The following is a 17,277-nucleotide window of genomic DNA, read 5'->3' on the forward strand; positions in this document are numbered from 1 at the left end:
CCTCTCTATCAGTCTGTGCGTGAACAGGGCATGTTTAAATTGTATTTTTCTTACTTTTGACATTTGAAATTGATACCTACATTCATTCATTCATTCATTCAATTTCTATACCGCTCTTCCAAAAAATGGCTCAGGGCAGTTTACATAGAGAAATAACAAACAAATAAGTGGGCTCCCTGTCCCCAAAGGGCTCACAATCTAAAAAGAAGCATAAGAGAGACACCAGCACCAGTCACTGGGGGGATGCTGTGCTGGGGACGGAGAGGGCCAGTTCCTCTCCCCCTGCTCAATCAAGAGACTCGCCACCTTAAAAGGTGCCTCTTTGCTCAGTGAGTAGGGGTACATGTATATTACTGAAGTGTCAGACATTTGTCAGATTATTTGGCTGTATAGCAAATGAAAAAATTGAATTACTTTACTATGCAAGTGAATAATTTATGTTTCAATATTTATGTGCATTGTTTAAAATTTGAAGCCCCTTCATAGCATATGCTACAGGCCCCGCACTAGCTTAATCCGGCCCTGACTAGAACCAGGGGTCACCCCATTAAACTGAAGGCCGAGAAATTTATGACCCACAAGAAGAAGTACTTTTTCATACAGCGCATAATTAATCTATGTAATTCTTTGCCATGGGATGTGGTGATGGCCACCAGCTTGATTGATTAAGTGCCGTCAAGTCGGTGTTGACTCCTAGCGACCCCATAGAGAGATTATCTCCAGGATGAGCTGTCTTCCACTTGGCCTTGAAGGTCTCTCAAAAGTGCATTCATTGCTGTCATAATTGAGTCCATCCACCTTGCTGCTGGTCGTTCTCTTCTTCTCTTTCCTCCAACTTTTCCCAGCGTTATGGACTTCTCAAGGGAGCTGGGTCTTCTTCGCATAATGTGTCCAGTGTGTGATAGTTTGAGCCTGGTCATTTGTGCCTCGAATGAAAATTCTGGATGGATTTGTTCTAGGATCCATTTGTTTGTTTTCCTGGCTGTCCATGGTATCCGCAAAACTCTTCTCCAGCACCAAAGTTGGATGTCTTTAAAAGGGGCTTAGACAAATCCACGGAGGTCTATCAATGACTACTTGTCTGATGGCTGTGGGCCACCTCCAGCCTCAGAGGCACAATGCCTCTCAATGCCAGTTGCAGGGGAGCAACAGCAGGAGGCAGGGCAGGCACATACCTCTTGTCGGTGGGCTTCTCGGAGGCATCTGGTGAGCCACTGTGTGAAACAGGATGCTGGACTGGATGGGCTTCCTTGGGCCTGATCCAGCAAGGCTGTTCTTATGTACTTAATGTTGAGGACTAGCTCCATAAGCAGAGCACGCACGCAGAGAGTTCTGTATATCTGTGCTTGCAAACCTGGAAGAGGTGGTAGCTCCTTAGCCCAGCCTCCCACATTGGCTGAAGACAAAAGGACATCTCCTCTGGTGCTCCCCTCTTTCTACAGCCTGCGCAGGGGGCAGCCCTCTCTGACAGCCCCAAGGCAGCTCAGCAGCCAAGGAAGTGAGCCAGCCAGTCCCAAGGCCAGGTGTGCTCCTCGCTGGCCCCCAGCCACCTTGCGTGGCTTGCCAGCCGTCACCCACCACCTCTGTCTGGCCAGAACCAAGTGGGTGCAGTTTAGTCAGTGAGAAGAGGGATTTTTCTGAGCTCTGCACATGTTCAGAGCTTCTCACATTGGTTAAGAGGCGGGGGAGGGATGATCTTAGTGAGATGGTTCAACCAGAGTCTGTTGTGATGTCTGAACTGACCTCATCTGGCAAGCCACGGCTTGTGAGCAGCCAGCAAAACAGGGCGCTTTCCAGATTAGACCCTGCAACGGGGCCGCGGTGTAGCTCAGAAATGTGCTTCCCCACTTCCTGCGTTGTGACACCGCACTCCCTACGCAGACAGCCGGGTGCCGTCCAGATTGCCAGTGCCTTGCCTCGAATTTCATCACTGCAATATAGAGCAAGGGCATCAGGTATCCGGCGGCTTTAAGAAGTTGCTGTTGCTCCGGGTTGTTCGTTTCCACGAGACTGCTGCTCCCCCTGCTGACTACGTTTCGAATGCAACTTGCCGGAACGGAAGCATTTTGAGCAGCTAGCCTGGAAAGTGCCCAGGAGCTGAAGCTACCGTCTGAAGCCAGTTTGTAAGCCAGTTTGAGCAAACCGGTTTGGCACTGTGTCTGAACTGACCAGCTGCAGTTTGGGACGCTGCTCTGCCTCCAGAGGCCCCTGTTTGAGGTCTAGGCTGTGGCTTTTCTGGAAGGCCGAGGGAAAGAGTCCCTGCCGCGGTTCGTGTGTCTGGAACCCCAACCCGGGTTTGGAATCAAAACGAGGGCCGGTATGATGAGCCCCACTTTGAGATTGCGTCTGAAGCACCCTGGGGACCTCTTGCCCTTTGGGGGCCGTCATCAGAACTGCTCTGCAGAGGCGATGACGGCAGGGCCGGACTGGGGGCACCGAGAGGGCACCGGAATGTGTGTGGGGAGGGCGCCAGGTTTTGAGCAGAAGAGGTCATTAAGGGTGGGAGTTGGGGCGCAGGGGCACCGTGTGGGTAGGGCGCACCGGGAATATGCCCTCTTGACCTATGGGCCAGTCCGAGCCTGGATGACGGCAGAGTCAGGCAGTCTGGTCCAGAGAGGGGATTTGGGCAGATGGGCAGGCAAGGAACTGGCAGGATGGCTGGCTGGCTGGCGACCCCCGGGCCCCACCCCCGGAGCAGCCTGAGCAGCCCCCGCCTGAGAAGGGCCCCGGGGATCCCGAGGGCTTCCCTCCCGGCCTCCTCCTGCCTGGAAGAGGGAGGCCCCGGGAAGCGAGGGGCGTGCCCCCTCTCTGCTAGCCCTTTGCCCAGCTTATCTGCGCGCAAACAGCCAGCCGCGGAGGCCTCTTCCTGTCCCCGTCTCTGTGCCGCCCGGCCACTGCCAGACTCGCTCTCGGGCTCCCACTGCTGCCTCCTCGCCCAGCCATGTGCACAGGGAAGTGTGCCCGGCTGGTGGGCCTCTCCCTAGTGCCCATGGGCCTGGCCTGCATCCTGGCCAACATCCTCCTGATGTTCCCCAATGCTGAGCGGCGCTGGACGCCCGACAACCTCACACTGCAGGTGTGGCTGATGGGGGGCCTCCTTGGTGGGGGGCTGATGGTGAGTACCAGCCACAACGCCATGGCACCAGGAGGGGGTCCCCCCGCCCCAGGCAGCTCTGGGAGTCGCTGGAAGGATGCTAGAAGGGGGCCGGGGGTGGCAGGCGGAGCCGGGAAGGGGCTTCTCTCCCGGGGGGGTCCTCTCCGGGAGGAGGGGCCGGGTAGGAGCCAGGCAGCGCCCCTTCAGCAGGAGGAGGCCTCTGAGCCCAGCACAGCTGCTGCCCTCCTGCATGGCTGGCGCCTGCCGAGGGCTGCCTTCTTCATCAGCACCCATTTGGCTAGCCAGCCTGGGAGGAAGAGGCTCCCCCGTCCCCTGGAGCCGGTGGCCGGCTCACCCGTGTGCTCTGCAGGCGGCCCTCCTTGCTGGAGGAGAGGGCAGCTGATGGAGGGGGCCAAGGGGGAGGGGTGGACGGAACCACACACCCCCACCCCGTGATGCTGCACTAGCTGCTGCAGCCCCTCTCCAGGCCCAAGCAGTGGCCCCCTTTGGAGGCAGCTGCAGAGAGCCTGCCAGGAGTCCAGCCTCCCTCCCCGTCTCCTGGCACCTCTTCCTCCCAGGGCCCCCCCCCACCATTTCCCACCCCTCAGGCTCCTGGCCTGGCGCCCCCAGCGCCCCTCCTCTTTCCCAGGCAAACGCCCTCAGTTTCCCTTCCTCTTGAACTTTGAGCACACTTTGCTTGCTCCCCACCTGTGGGAGATAAGGGAGGTTTTATCTGGCACAGGTGACAGGTGGCTGGTCGCCTATCCGGGTGGGGGAGGAGATGACATTCTGCCTCCCTGGAATCATCAAGGGGGGGAGGGGGGAGGGAAGTGCATCATGGGAGGGGGGAACAAAGGCTCGGGAACTGACTTCAGAGGTGTCCCTCGGTCCTTAAAGGATCTGGGCCCCAGACCCACACCCCACTGTTGATAATCAAACTCAATCATGCCCCCCAAGAATAATTGTGTGTGTGTGTTTTGAAGTCTCCAGTGTTGTACTGCAGCATCTGAGAGCCAGGGAGGCCAGGAGCTCCTCCCCCCCCCCCGCACCCCCACCCCGGGTGCTCTGTGCAGGTGCCGAGGTGTCCAAAAAGAATCCAGATATGGACATATGTTTTAATATAATTATAATCAAACTACACTCTTTGAGAACACCGTCCAGTTACATAGGAGTTATAAAACTATATCTCTATACACATAGTCATTAAGATGGTCTCTATGTCTAATTAAAAAGTCCAATAGTCCAAAAGTTCATCCACAAGATGGGAGAAGTCCAAGTCAATCTTCCCAATGTCTTGTTTTAGCCGAGGGGTAACATATAGATTTGCCAGCATCTATTCACAGATATACTGTTGCCAGGCACGTTTCAACTCTAATGGAGTCTTCTTCAGTGGCGAATGTAGTATATTTAACAAAATATCACTATAAGACAAAACATGCAGGTTAGGCTATCTCAACGGAGGCTGGTAACCAATATAGTGAAATACAAATTGCCACATGAAAATCCAGAGTGGACTAAATTACAGTAACTCAATAGACCATATAATCAAAACAATCAAGCAAAATCACAAACCTTAATAAAGAGTGGTATCCATCATAGTGTCAAAATAATAATCTGTTACTTTCCCAAAATATAAGTTTCCAAAATGTTATATGGAGTACTTACTCTGTACTGTTTACTTCTACCCAATCTAAGGATAGGGCTGTTCACTGCTTTCTTTGCTAATTCTAGCTAAATGGCTAAAATAGAGTCTGACTTTTCTCACAATAAAATTGGAGACACCTGATAATACCACGGAATTAAGTGTCCTGCCTCTTGATCTTGCTACCACTTGCTCCCATGACAAAAAATGTACAACACATATTTAGAACATACATTACACTGCATAAATCCAATCATGTAAAATAGTGACACAGCAACCACAGAGTATACAAATATAAATTCTATAAAATGTGGGTAAAATCAATATATCGAGATATTACATATATATAACAAGTGTTCATTTGTAAAATTTAAAACAATGGCCAGCCATGCACTGTATTTAACCTACAAGCCAATTAACTTCTTCATTCAAGCCCAAAGGGGGACCATGTTTTCAGTGTATGGATCCACTACAGCTCTCTTCGTGTCAGCCAAGTGGGCCTGTTCTGTACACCAAAACTTTGAACCAGGTGTTCAGATTCTAGAAGGTGTTTGACCAGGAGGCTTTACAGACAGGGCTGTTACCCCGAATCTCTTCCGGAAGTGTGTGCATTCACACACCAGCCAAACTTACCCCAAAGTCCCTTCGAGATCCTTGCAAGCACTCCACACACAAATAGGGCTTTGTCTTTCAAATTCTAGCTTATCTCGATGTATTTCCAGGTTTTTAAATGCTGATTTTAAGCGAATGCCAGAGAAAATAGGGAGAGGCAATGATGTAGAATGATTAACATGATAAGAGAGACACACCCTTTTAGGAATGCAGATATAGGCTTTAGAAATCTCTCCCCACCACCACCATTGGCTAGAAGGAAAACACAGACGCCTGCCATGTGAACTTCTTCTTCTTATTTTTGCATTTCTATCCCACTCCTCCTCCAAGGAGCCCAGAGTGGTGTACTGCATACTTGAGTTTCTCTTTCACAACAGCCCTGTGAAGTAGGTTAGGCTGAGAGAGAAGTGACTGGCTCAGAGTCACCCAGCTAGTTTCATGGCTGAAGGGGGATTTGAACTCGGGTCTCCCCGGTCCTAGTCCAGCACTCTAACCACTACACCATGCTGGCTCCAAAAGGAAACCCGAGAGCAGAGGGGAGGGGCTGCTTCCCTCAATGCCATGAGTGTCATTCGAAGTGGCTTCCCTCAACATTTAGCCCGCAGCATGAAGCCCTGTGCAAATAACTCCCTGGGAAACGAGCATTTTATTGTTTCTAATACAGCTCTTATGTCCCACTATGCTCATTCTTATCTGTCTTGTAGTCATACCCAATCCACAAGGACCCTGTATACCATAGATAACTCCCTTGCTGCTGCAATTTAAAATATCTCTGATGTAATATATACTCTGACGCTGGGGTTTTTGAATTGTTGCTGTCTTTTCACAATTGTTACAAACTGAACAATGTCCACATCTGAATTGTCCCTTAGGTACATTTCCATTTATCGATGTGTGTGGCATCTTTAGTAGATCTGTTTAATGAGTCACGATGTACCAGGCTATCTTTCAAGTTCGTACATCTTTTGTGAGCAAATATAGGTTGTTATTCACGTCCCGGAACATCTTGTAATAGATGCCAATGTCTTCTGATTATCCACTGATTATCATACCCGAGAGTGCGTATCATAGGTGATTGGCATAATCATCCTGTTGCACATCTCCTTCTTTTTTTGAGAAGTGAGTAATCCTCCCCGATCCAAAGCTTTAGCCCTGTACAAGACTTTCTTGATAATTTGTATAGGGTAACTTTCCAATAGTTGTGCTTTCAAGTTGTCAGCTTGTCTGTAGAAGGTATCCAGATCACTACAATTCCTACGTAATCTCAACATGAGGGAGTATGGGAGATTTCTTTTAAGGCCAGGTGGGTGATAACCGTCAAATTTCAGCAGAGAATTCAAATGTATAGGTTTTTTTATACAAGTCCCTAGTAAGCTTGTTTCCTTTCCTGGTGACTTCAACATTAAAAAAATTCATTTTATCAGTATCATCAGAAACTTGAAACTTAATAGTAGGATGGATAGTATCCACAGAGTTCTGGAAATTAATTAACTCATCCTCTGATCCTGTCTATATGACAAAAATTTTATCCAAAAATCTTTTGTATGCCCCTATGTGTGACACAAACCCATTTATTCAAGATAAATTGTTGCTCTAAATCATCCATGAAGAGGTTGGCCAGTTCAGGGGCAAACCTGCATCTCATGGCTAACCCTGGAATTTGCCAGTAAAACTCCGGCATGAATGACAAATATTCTTAGTCAAGATAATATTTGCTAGGTCACATAAAAATATCGTAGGAGGATCTAGAAGTGCTTCTTATCCAATTCTTATGGATTGAATAATTTGTAATGCCTCCTGTTGAGGAATGTTGGTATAGAGGGCAACAACATCTCTAGCAGGCCTGCTCAACTTCGGCCCTCCTGAAGATGTTGGCCTACAACTCCCATCATCCCTGGCTATTGGCCACTGTGGCTGGGGATTATGGGAGCTGTAGTCCAAAAACAGCTGGGGGGGCCTAAATTGAGTAGGCCTGATCTATAGTTACCAAAAATATTGAGGTGGAGGGCAGTGATAGCTTGTCAATATAATTTTTAAAAAGCCTGTTGTCTTTTAGGTATGTAGGAATGTGACAAACGTTGTTTTTTAAAGACTCCAAAGAAGCAGCAATAGGTTCTAAAACAGAGCCACATCCTGAAACAATGGGCCTACCAGGGAGTTATCCACACATGGCTTCATGCCGCGGGGTATCTGAAGAGCACATCTGCTTCACAGCACATTCGCAGATGTATAATTCGGGGGATTCAATGGACCATTCACATCAGGTCAGCTCCTCTCTGCAATCCCTGCAGATCTTTTTCCTGTGTGCATTCCCACCGCTTGCTCCGGGGTTTTTCTCCAACCAATCACATCCCAGAGGAGGAGGCGAGGGACCTTTTTGTTGTTGTTGTTAGTTTGACAGCTGGTTATGGAAGACCAGAAGGACAAATTATTATTATTATTATTGATTGATTGATTTGATTTGATTTGATTTGTATACCGCCCTTCCAAAATGGCTCAAAATTGCCAAGCAGGCGGATCAAACAGCAGAACGCTTAACCCGAACCTGCTGAATCTGACGCAGATCTTTGCTGGTTTTTATAATGAACTTGCCTTTGTGAGTGACCGCCTTCATGACCTCATGTCCCCCCCCCCCACATACACACACACATACACCCCAGACCCTTTAAGAGGCAGGGAAGTTCAAAGTAGAAATCCTTGCTTTCTCTCTTTCATGAAGAAAAATGCAGCCTCATGGAATCAGCTCAGACAAAAAGGGCTCCACTTACATCAAAGCTGTAGTCTCCATTCTGCGTACTCAAAGCCCATGTTCCTATGGTGACCAGGCTTCAACAGCAGCAGCAGCAGCAGCAACAACAACAAATATTTATATATTGCTTTTCAACAAAAGTTTCCAAAATGGTTTACACAGAGAAATAATACATAAATAAATAAGATGCCTGCCTGTCCCCGAAGGGCTCACAATCTAAAAAGAAACATAAGACAGGCACCAGCAACAGTCACTGGAGGGGTCCTGTGCTGGGGGTGAATAGGGCCAGTCACTCTCCCCCTGCTAAATAAAGAGAATCGCCATGTTAAAAGGTGCCTCTTTGCCCAGGTAGCAGGGGTAACTGGGCTTCAATAAGGCAAAGCATAGGAAGACACACATTTTGCAGTTTATTATTATTATTATTATTATTATTATTAATAATAATAATAATAATAAATACTAATAAGCCATTTGTGCTTGTGTTTAACTCAGGAATTTCTCCCTCCCCTTCTGGACTCCCTCCACAGAATTTCACCCATTTGTCATAACCCCTCCCCAACCCCAGCGCTTGCCATTGCAAATCACTCTGAACAGACCCTTCCCAACACTGCTGTCAAACTCCCCTTCATTGAGTTTCGAAAAACAGCGAATTACAGGCAATGGCCACTCCACACATCTCGGGACTCGGGAGAAGCCCCGCAGCATACCAGAAAGCTCGTTTTTTTTAAAAAAAGCTGCCACAAATAGATTTTTTTTTAACCCTGAACCTAATTCAAGCCAAGTTATAATGTGCAGCAGTAATTAGGGGGAAAGCTGGATCAGTTGTGAACTGGTCCCTGAGAGCTCGCAGGGACTTCAGGGTAAATCCAGCTGATATGTGGACTCGCACCCTCCATCCCGGAGGGGAGGCAAGCTAAAAGTCAGGTGTGTAAAGCTCCCTGGGACCGGAATCATCCCCTTATTTATTCTGGGTAAAACATAAAATACAGGTTCTCTTGGTTCTCATTCTAGGAAAAAATCATAAGTGGATTTGGATTTATATCCCATATACAGGCCTTCAAAAATCAAGTCTGTAATTAAATTTTGTACCTGGCCCGGAGGATCTTGTGGAGTCTTACAATAATGTGATGAGTTAAGCCATTGTCACCGTATTCCCTCTACATAATCTTTTTTATCCCAAATCACCAATGCACCTGCCTTATCTGCTGGCTTTATCTGCTCCCTTATCACCTCACAACACCGGAAGATTATTCTCTTCAATATCTTCCTGTGTTTTGAGGTGATTTAACACTCCCCTTTCCTCCCTGGTATGATTATGCCAAACTCTGCAATTGTGATCCTCAAATTGTGAAACCTCCCTGGTGACCACTTCCTGAAAGATCTTAATATACGCATTATTTGTTGAAGGATTAAAGGTGGATTTAGGTTTAATGCCAACCTTTCTGAAGGGTGATAATGAGGCTGTTTCTTGGGGGGGGGGACCCTTAATCGGATTTTCTGAAATAATTGTTGAAGTTCTAAATGTCATATTGTTGTGCCTAGGCATAGGAATAAATGTCAGGCCTTTATTCAATACTCCAATTTCCACATCCACGTTAGCTGATACTTTGGTGGAGTTCTCTGTTTGTGGGGTGCTCTGTACTCTTTCGCTCTGTGTCCTTTGTCCTGCTTTGGGGCTGGCCTAAAAGGGGTCTGGATGATCTGATATCCTGATTACGTTGCCTGCCACTGAGGACCATAGGTGGGCATGTGGAAGCGTGTGCATCATGATCACCCACTGAGTCTTCCAGATCTGCACTAACATCAGAAGTAAGAGCAAATGATACAGATTTCCTTCCAGTAGTCCAACTACTTTTCTTTTCCTTCTGCCAGGAATAAGCTGTTATTTTCATAATCTCTTAAATCCCTGATTAATTTGCGGTATTTGACATCCTTAAGTTCCTTATATTGAACTCTAAATCTTTGTCTAATGTTCCTGGTGTCTCCTGAAATTCCCTCTCCAGTAGTTTTTGTTTCAGTTCCTCAGTATGGGAAGTAGTATCCTTTTTAATATGTTTGGTCTCTAATTGCGCTGTTTCTATTATTAATAATACCATAAGACCTCGGGAACATTTATTCAAGATAGCAAACCATTTTCCCACCAACTCCTTATTTGAAGGAAACATGCCTGGATCTTTGTGAATCCTCTCTAATCCCCCGAATTAAACTGCCTTGGATCTGCTGCGAAGTCAGTTGCCTCCTGGGCTGCCCCACGCCTGGATAACTCCCAGGGGATTCTCGGTCCTCTGCACGGTTCCCTCCGGGCTCCTGGGTGTGTTTCCAATTCCATGGCTTGAATGCAGGAGTTTCCCAAGTGGCGGCAGAGCCCCCCCCCCTCCCTCCCTCCCTCCCCAGCGGGGTCCAATACTGGCTTTTGTTTCTGTGTGGCTCTGAGCAGGTGCCCCATGGCGGCATCTCCTTCCTGGAAGAGGCCAGGGAGGGGGCTGGTGAGATTCAGGGCTCTGAGCCCTTCCCTGGGGACCCGTGCCCCAAGGTGCTGCCCTGCTGCTGGCCACACCCCCACACCCCCGGCCCTCCCTGGCTCTCCTCGGGGCGGCCATTCCAGGGACCATCTTGTCCGGCTTCTTTCTCCCCTCTCTGCCCCCCAGGTCCTCTGCACCGGCTGCTCAGCTGTGCGGGCCGGCGGGAAAGGCTGCTGCGGATACGGCTGCTGCGGAAACCGGTGTCGGGTACGGATGCCGTAAGGCCCCCACTGGATGGCTGGAGGGCGGGGGCAGCCCTTGTGGGGTCTGTTGCCAGGGTGGGGGGTGCATCTCCCGGCCCTTCCTCCCTGCCGGGATTCAGATCATTCGCTGGGGCTGCCGGTGGCTGGGGCAGGTCCAGGCTTGGCCACCAAAGTAGCCCCCCCCGCCGGCTTTAAAAGCTCCACATTCTGGTTTTGGGAGAAATGCTGCCTGTTACTGACTAGCGCCGTTCGGCCTGGTTTGTTCTGCTTCGGTGGTTTGTATTTTCAGAACAGTGTGGGGTGTGCAAGAGGTCTGCCCAGTCTTCCCTCTGAGATGGGTTGATTCCCCCTTCTTCTGCCAAGAGAGGGCTGCTGCTGCTGCTGCTGGGGCCCAGTCCTGCCTGGAAGTCACCCGGGAAGAAGCCCATCTCCCTCCCAGACGCAGCGGGGGGGGGGGAGTCTCTGTCCCAGGAGCTGCCTTCTGCTGAGTCAAGACCCCTCTGGGCACACCCAGCTCAGGAGTGTCTCTGCACTGACTGGCAGCAGCTCCAGCCTCTGCAGGGATGCAGACAGAGGAGGGTCTCAAGCTGGGCCCCTCCTCCCGCCTGCCCCCTCTCAGCTGGGACCCCCCCTAGTGTGAGGGGGAGGGGCCCTCTGTGCAAGAGGGGCATCGGGACAAGCCACTGCTGTGCTGGGGGGCGGCTCGGCCCCTCCTCCCTCCAACCTGCCCCCCTTCTTCTATGCCTCCTCCTCACAGATGCTGCGCTCCGTCTTCTGCTCCGTCTGGGGGGGCCTGGGGGGCTTCTACTGCCTCGTGGTGTCCGCCACAGGCCTGGCCAACGGGCCCTGGTGTGAGACGCAAAGTGGGAAATGGGAGACTCCCTTCAAAAATCTCAAGTGAGCAAGGGACCCATCTGCCGGCGGGGGGGGGGCACAGGGAGGGGTCTTCCCACCAACTCCCCCATCACCCCTCGAGGGCTCAGGGCTCTCTCTCTCTCACACACACACCCCTTATCTCCCCAGTTCCTCTCCCCCGAGCCTCCCTCCTCCCCATATCAGATTCAACACCCCCCCCACTCAGGTTGCTGTGGCTCCGCCCAGCCTGGAGAGGCCCTCCCCGCCGCCCCCCACGCCCAGCTGTGTGCCGGCCCTCTCAGTCCTGGTGGGTTTGGTGGAGGGGAGCTGCCCTGGCTGGGCCCCACGGACGGACGGACTTCTCTCTCCTCCCCCCACGCAGCCAGAGCTACCTGCACGACCAGACTCTGTGGAGCCAGTGTGTGAACCCTCCCCAAGTGGTGCTCTGGAACATCGTCCTCTTCTCCATCCTGCTGGCGCTGGGCGCCCTGGAGGTGGTGCTGTGTGGGGTGCAGGTGGTGAATGGCCTCCTGGGGACGATGTGTGGGGACTGTCGCAAGGCAGCTGACCGTGAGGTGAGGGTGGCGGTGGAAAGGGGCATGAGGCGGGGGGGGGGAATTGGCTGGGGAAGTGGGGAAGGCAGCAGCGCTGGGGGTGGATGGTGCGGGGAACTGGATAAACAGGGGCCCCCCACCAACGAAAACAACAACCGAGCCGGGGGTGGGTGGGCATATATCTTGCAAGGGAAAGCAGCGGCAGGCAAATGTCCCAGAAAACAGCCTGTCCTGTGTGGACAATTCCCAACTCCTCACCTGGCCTTTCACTTCCCCTCACAACACTGCCAGGTTCGCCAACATTCTGTTTCTGACAGTTTCCCCCTGAGAAGTTTGGGTGCTTATGAACAGTCCGTGGCACCACAGCTGCTGGGCTGACTGCTGCGTAAGGCCTGCAGGCAAGCAGGGAGAGACGCTGTCTGTCTACCCTCTTGCTCAGATGATACGTGCCAGGCGGGTCAGGGTCATGACATGCTCCCTTTTTCTGTGCAGGGCGATGGCCTGTGAGGCTGGCTGCGTCCTGGGATCCGGCTGGGCGGCCGCCCGTGAGACTGTCCCCTTTCCAGGCTCCTCCCACCCCCCAAAACATTCTGCCATCCCTTTACCCCTCCTGGTTCCAAAGGTGCTGAGAAACCAAACCCCCCCCCGGTGAAAAATAAACACTCTTGTTGTGAAGTCCAGCCCCTGCAGACAGGTGGGCGGAGGTGGGGGGGGCATTGTGGGGGAAGCGGTGCGACATGGTGGAAACAGGGGATTGGAATCTGCTCACAGGTAGGCTGCCTCTGAACCTGGAGGCTCCATTTATAGGAACATAGGAAGCTGCCATATACTGAGTCAGGCCCTTGATCCGTCTAGCTCACTGGCTGCGGCTTCTCCCAGGTTGCAGGCAGGAGTCTCTCTCAGCCCGATCTTGGAGATGCTGCTGCCAGGAGGGAACTTGGAGCCTGGATGCTCTTCCCAGAGCAGCTCCATCCCCTAAGGGTGTGAGCATCTTCCAGTGCTGCTCACACATCAAGTCTCCCTTCCATATGCAGCCAGGGCAGACCCTGCTTAGCTCGGGGGACCAAGAGCGGCTCTCTTCTCCCCTCCTGGCTGATCTCCTTTGGTGGGCCTCACCGGAAAGAGAGGAGATGATGGGCAGATTGCAGCGGGGGGGGGGGGGGAGAGGGGCAGACTTGGCCCTCAGGGTTAGCCGGCAACAGCAGGAGCATCCTAGAAGTGACACAGGTTGCTCAGGGAGGGGAAGGGGGAGCATACAAAGGCGGCCTGCATGTGCTCAGAGGTGCTTTGTTCTGTTCTGTTACAATTCAGTTCTAAGCTGCACCCTGATTCGCTGTACTGGTGAGAGAAAAGCACTCTGCATGTGCTCAGCGGCACTCTGGCCTTTATTTCTAATGTATTCAGCCCAGGCCTTTACATCAGCCCAGGCCCAGATACAGCAGGATTGTGATTGGAGACAGATGGGGGCTCATTGGGAGACCTGGGGGAGCAGCAGAAGGGGGATTGGGGAAGCACTTGGGAGGGGGCTCCCTGGGGTCGCTCCGTGGTTGCCCTTAGCCAAACAGGCTGCTTCGGGGGTCCTGCCCAGAGCGGTGCTGTGGCTATGATGGGGCAGGGGACGACGACGACGACAGGGCTCCGGTGCTGAATATCCAAGCGGTTGGGGGGCTGGGCTGGGCTGGGCTGGGGGGCTTCGTCCCTCCAGGGGGCCTCAGTGGGTGCAGCAGAAGAAGCGGACGTCGTTGAGGGCGGTGTCATCGCTCAGGGGCCCCAGCGCCATCTCTTGCTTGGTCTGGATCCCGCACAGCCCCTTGGTGCAGGGGGGGCTCCACGCCCCATACTCCCCCCAGGCCAAGCCGCGGCCCTCCAGGTTCTGCCCGCCCGAGCACGCAAAGCGGACGTTGGTGGCCCCCATGGCATCTTGCAGGCCGGGACGGGGCTCCTCCACCCGCAGGGAGAACCTCTGCAGGTAAGTGCCTTCAGGGCACCAGGCGGGCTCCAACCAGCGGCCCCACCTGCAGCCGGAGAGAGGGAGAGAGAGATGGGGGGGCCATGGGGCTGGGGAAGGGAAGAGAGGCTGCTCTGTGTCCCACCCCCCACCCCCGTGTCCCCTTCCTCTGGCCAGCAGCGGCTCTCTCGGCTTGCTGGAAGCCTCTCTTTCGGGGGACTGAATGACAAGCCTCCTGCTCAGACCGGGGCCTGGCGGGGGGGGCCAAGGGGGCTGGCCAGGGGCAGCTGCTGCCCCCGAGGGAGGGGCCCGGGCCAAGCACTGACCTGCCGCTCTGGGACTCCGCGGTCCGGGCTTCGTGGCGGTCTCCGCGGCTGCCAGGCGTGCAGTGCAGCCGGATCCCGTTCAGGGCCGTGTCGTCAGGGATCCCCCGATAGGCCTCCAGCTTGGGCAGCGAGAGAGAGAGAGAGAGAGAAGGGGGCAAGGGGCAAGTGAGGGGGCTGGATCCTTCTCCCCCCAGCAAAGGGGGCTTCCAGGGCAGCCACTCGAGGCGGGGCGGATCCAGGGCTCTTCCCCACCTAGATATGGGTGAGGCTGCCTGGGGGCCGCCTCATGGGCGCCAGAGGTGTGGGGCCCGGCTCGGTGGGTCCAGCCACCCACCCGCAGCAGCAGCAGCAGCAGCAGCCTCCCTGCATGATCTGAGAGGAGCACGGGGGGGGGGCTCATTCCCTGCCCCCTGGTAACCCCTCCAAGTGACCCTTGGCCTTTTCTTGCTTAGCATGTCCTGGCTTGGCTCAGCCTGGTAGAGAACCTGGGGTTGGGGAGGTGGTCTTCACATGCTCAGAGGCACTCTTTCCCCCAGGTGAGCTCCCCTCTCCTGGAGATGATCCCTTGGTTTGCATTCCGTGCCAGGGAGAGGGAGGGGCGGGGTGAGGGAGGGTTACCTTGATGCTGAAGCCGGTGGCATAGGTCCTTTCGGGGCACCTGTCCTGCCAGGCCCACGCTCCCCTGAGGCCCCCGTTGGGCACCCCAATGACATCCGGGTCGTCCTGGGCGCCTCTGGGCACTGCCGCCACCGCGGCTGCTGCCAGCCAGAGTGCAGCCAGGGCCACCCCGCAGAGGCCTCTGCACCCCGCCATGCCTGAGCCAGCCACTGCCTGGGCCCACCGGGGCCTCGGGCTCTTTATCGCCTGCTCTGCTGCGCCCTCCGGGAAACCTGACCCAGCTCCTGGCCCGCCCGCTGGGGATTGGCCCAGGACCCGAGGAGGTGCCTTCTCTGGGTGGGGCGCCCTCCGCTGCTGCTGCTGCTGCTGCTGCCACCACTCATGGCCCGGTTCAGCCGGTTGGGATTAGCCGGGGCAGCCAGAAAGCAGAGCCGCTCCGGGCCCTCATCTGCCCTCCAGGAAGAAGAAGGGGGGCAGGCGGGCAGGAGGCCTCGGGGTGGCAAAGGCCCCCCTCCGGCTCTTTGGGCAACCCCCACCCCACTCTCAAAGGCTGGCAGTCCTCACTTCAGGCCCCACCTCGGAAACCTCCGGATTTCTGACGGGGCCCCCCTGCCCTGACCCCCTCCAGGGTTTTCTGCTCTCCGGGCAGCCACAAAACAAGCAGGCCCACCCATAGCCACAACACGTAAGCAATCACCCCAGCCACAGCAATGGTCAGCATTGTTCACTGCCCCATAAGAAATGGTCCTCTGGGCAGCTCACCACAGTGAAAACATCCAGCTAAAGCAAACACCAACAAACAAACAAATCACAACAGGACATAGGAAACAAAAACATTTCCAAGCGCTTGTAAAAATCCATTTGAAACAGTCTCTCTGCGCGAGCAGAAAGGTCTTCCCCGGCTGGCGTCTGGGAGGACCAAGCGAGGGTGCCAGGCGGGTCTCCCTGGGGTGCCGTCCCGGAGCAAAGGCCTCTCCCGAGCAGCCCCCATCCCAACTCCTTCGGCCTCCGAGGAAGACCTCAGAGTCTGAGTCGGGGCATATGGGGCAAGGCTCTCTCTCGGGTAAGCTGGTCCCAAACTCTTAGGGACGGGGAGGGTCCCAAACTTGTCTAGGGAGCAAGAGGCTGCCGGCTCGAATCCCCACTGGTCTGTTTCCCAGACTGTGGGAAAGACTTCTATCGGGCAGCAGTGATAGGCGCTGAAAGGCATCCGCTCATAACTGCGCAGGAGGAGGCCACGGCCCACCCCTCCTGTATCCTGCCAAAGACAACCACAGGACTCTGTGGGCGCCAGGGGTTGACACTAACTCGAGGGCGCAAATTTACCTTCACCTTTTGCTGGGAGGGGGCAGAGAAGGACCCTCCCTGTTCGGACGGGCTGCAAGAAATCCTCTGCCTGCACTTGACAAGGCAGGAAGAAGCAAGGGAAATGAACTTCTCAACGGAAGAGGGAAAAGGCAGGCCATCCTGCCAAACGCTGCAACGCCGGAAGTCCGCATCAAGCCTCCCTACTACGGAAAAATACAGCTAGTCTCATGTGACGCATTAACGGCGTTGCAAGGCGGAATCGCATCATTATGATTCAAATCCAGGCGTGGGGAATGTGGACGGCACCCACGTTGCAATGTGGCGACCCCGAGGGCAATCTGGACGGGCACGCAACAGAAACGCTTCGGCCACGTTGCAGCGGCCAGTGTGGCAAATGCCCGGATTGGTTGCTCCTCATCAGTGCTGCAGCCCAGTAGGCTGGTGGCTGCTTGCTGGTCCCTCCACTGGAATGGGAAGGTGGATTTTCACAGCTGCGGCTCCTTCTCCTCTTTCGCCTTCTGCTTCTGTTGCCATGCCTACAAAGAGCTGCTGCCTTTAGCAACCTGCGGCAGGCAGTGTATCAACGGGTGACGCTTTCCCAGCTGCCTGCGCCTTTGTGCTGGAGAAGAGCTGCACCTATTGGCATTCTGCCTGTCATCACACAGGTTGCAGCTGCATGGTAGAGCTCCTCTTGCAGGTCCCAGGTTCAATCTTGCCATCATCTCCATTCAAAGGGGATCTTCTGAGGTGGGGAGGGGTCTCCTCTCTGTCCGAGAGCCAGCCAGGCTGGAGGTGGCTGGACGGACCAGCTCAGTTTAAGATGCACCCCGCCCCCCCCCCGAAGGA

General features: G+C 53.9%; 2 protein-coding genes across 3 annotated transcripts; one reads left to right on the forward strand and one right to left on the reverse strand.

The window, feature by feature from the left end:
• The first annotated feature begins 2,847 nt into the window (after positions 1–2,847).
• Positions 2,848–12,906, forward strand: TM4SF5 (transmembrane 4 L six family member 5). The gene is made up of 5 exons (XM_053259546.1): positions 2,848–3,115; positions 10,746–10,826; positions 11,580–11,719; positions 12,060–12,252; positions 12,724–12,906. The coding sequence occupies exons 1-5, from the start codon at positions 2,942–2,944 to the stop codon at positions 12,736–12,738; spliced, it is 603 nt and encodes a 200-aa protein (XP_053115521.1). The 5' UTR covers positions 2,848–2,941; the 3' UTR covers positions 12,739–12,906.
• Positions 12,907–13,598: 692 nt separating this feature from the next.
• On the reverse strand, positions 13,599–16,956 carry LOC128329069 (vitelline membrane outer layer protein 1 homolog). Of its 2 annotated transcripts, none has more exons than XM_053259545.1 (3): positions 15,124–16,396; positions 14,506–14,624; positions 13,599–14,246 (listed from the first exon to the last, which is right to left on the reverse strand). In XM_053259545.1, exons 1-3 carry the CDS (start codon positions 15,316–15,318, stop codon positions 13,943–13,945), a joined length of 618 nt encoding a protein of 205 aa, XP_053115520.1. In that variant the 5' UTR covers positions 15,319–16,396; the 3' UTR covers positions 13,599–13,942. The 2 variants fall into 2 exon arrangements, 1 of the variants encoding a protein (XP_053115520.1); XR_008309508.1 differs by lacking the exon at positions 15,124–16,396 and adding an exon at positions 16,450–16,956 and having other exon boundaries at positions 14,231–14,246.
• Between the last annotated feature and the right edge of the window lie 321 nt (positions 16,957–17,277).

Source organism: Hemicordylus capensis, chromosome 6 (genome assembly GCF_027244095.1).
Source record: "Hemicordylus capensis ecotype Gifberg chromosome 6, rHemCap1.1.pri, whole genome shotgun sequence".
Lineage (NCBI taxonomy): Eukaryota > Metazoa > Chordata > Lepidosauria > Squamata > Cordylidae > Hemicordylus > Hemicordylus capensis.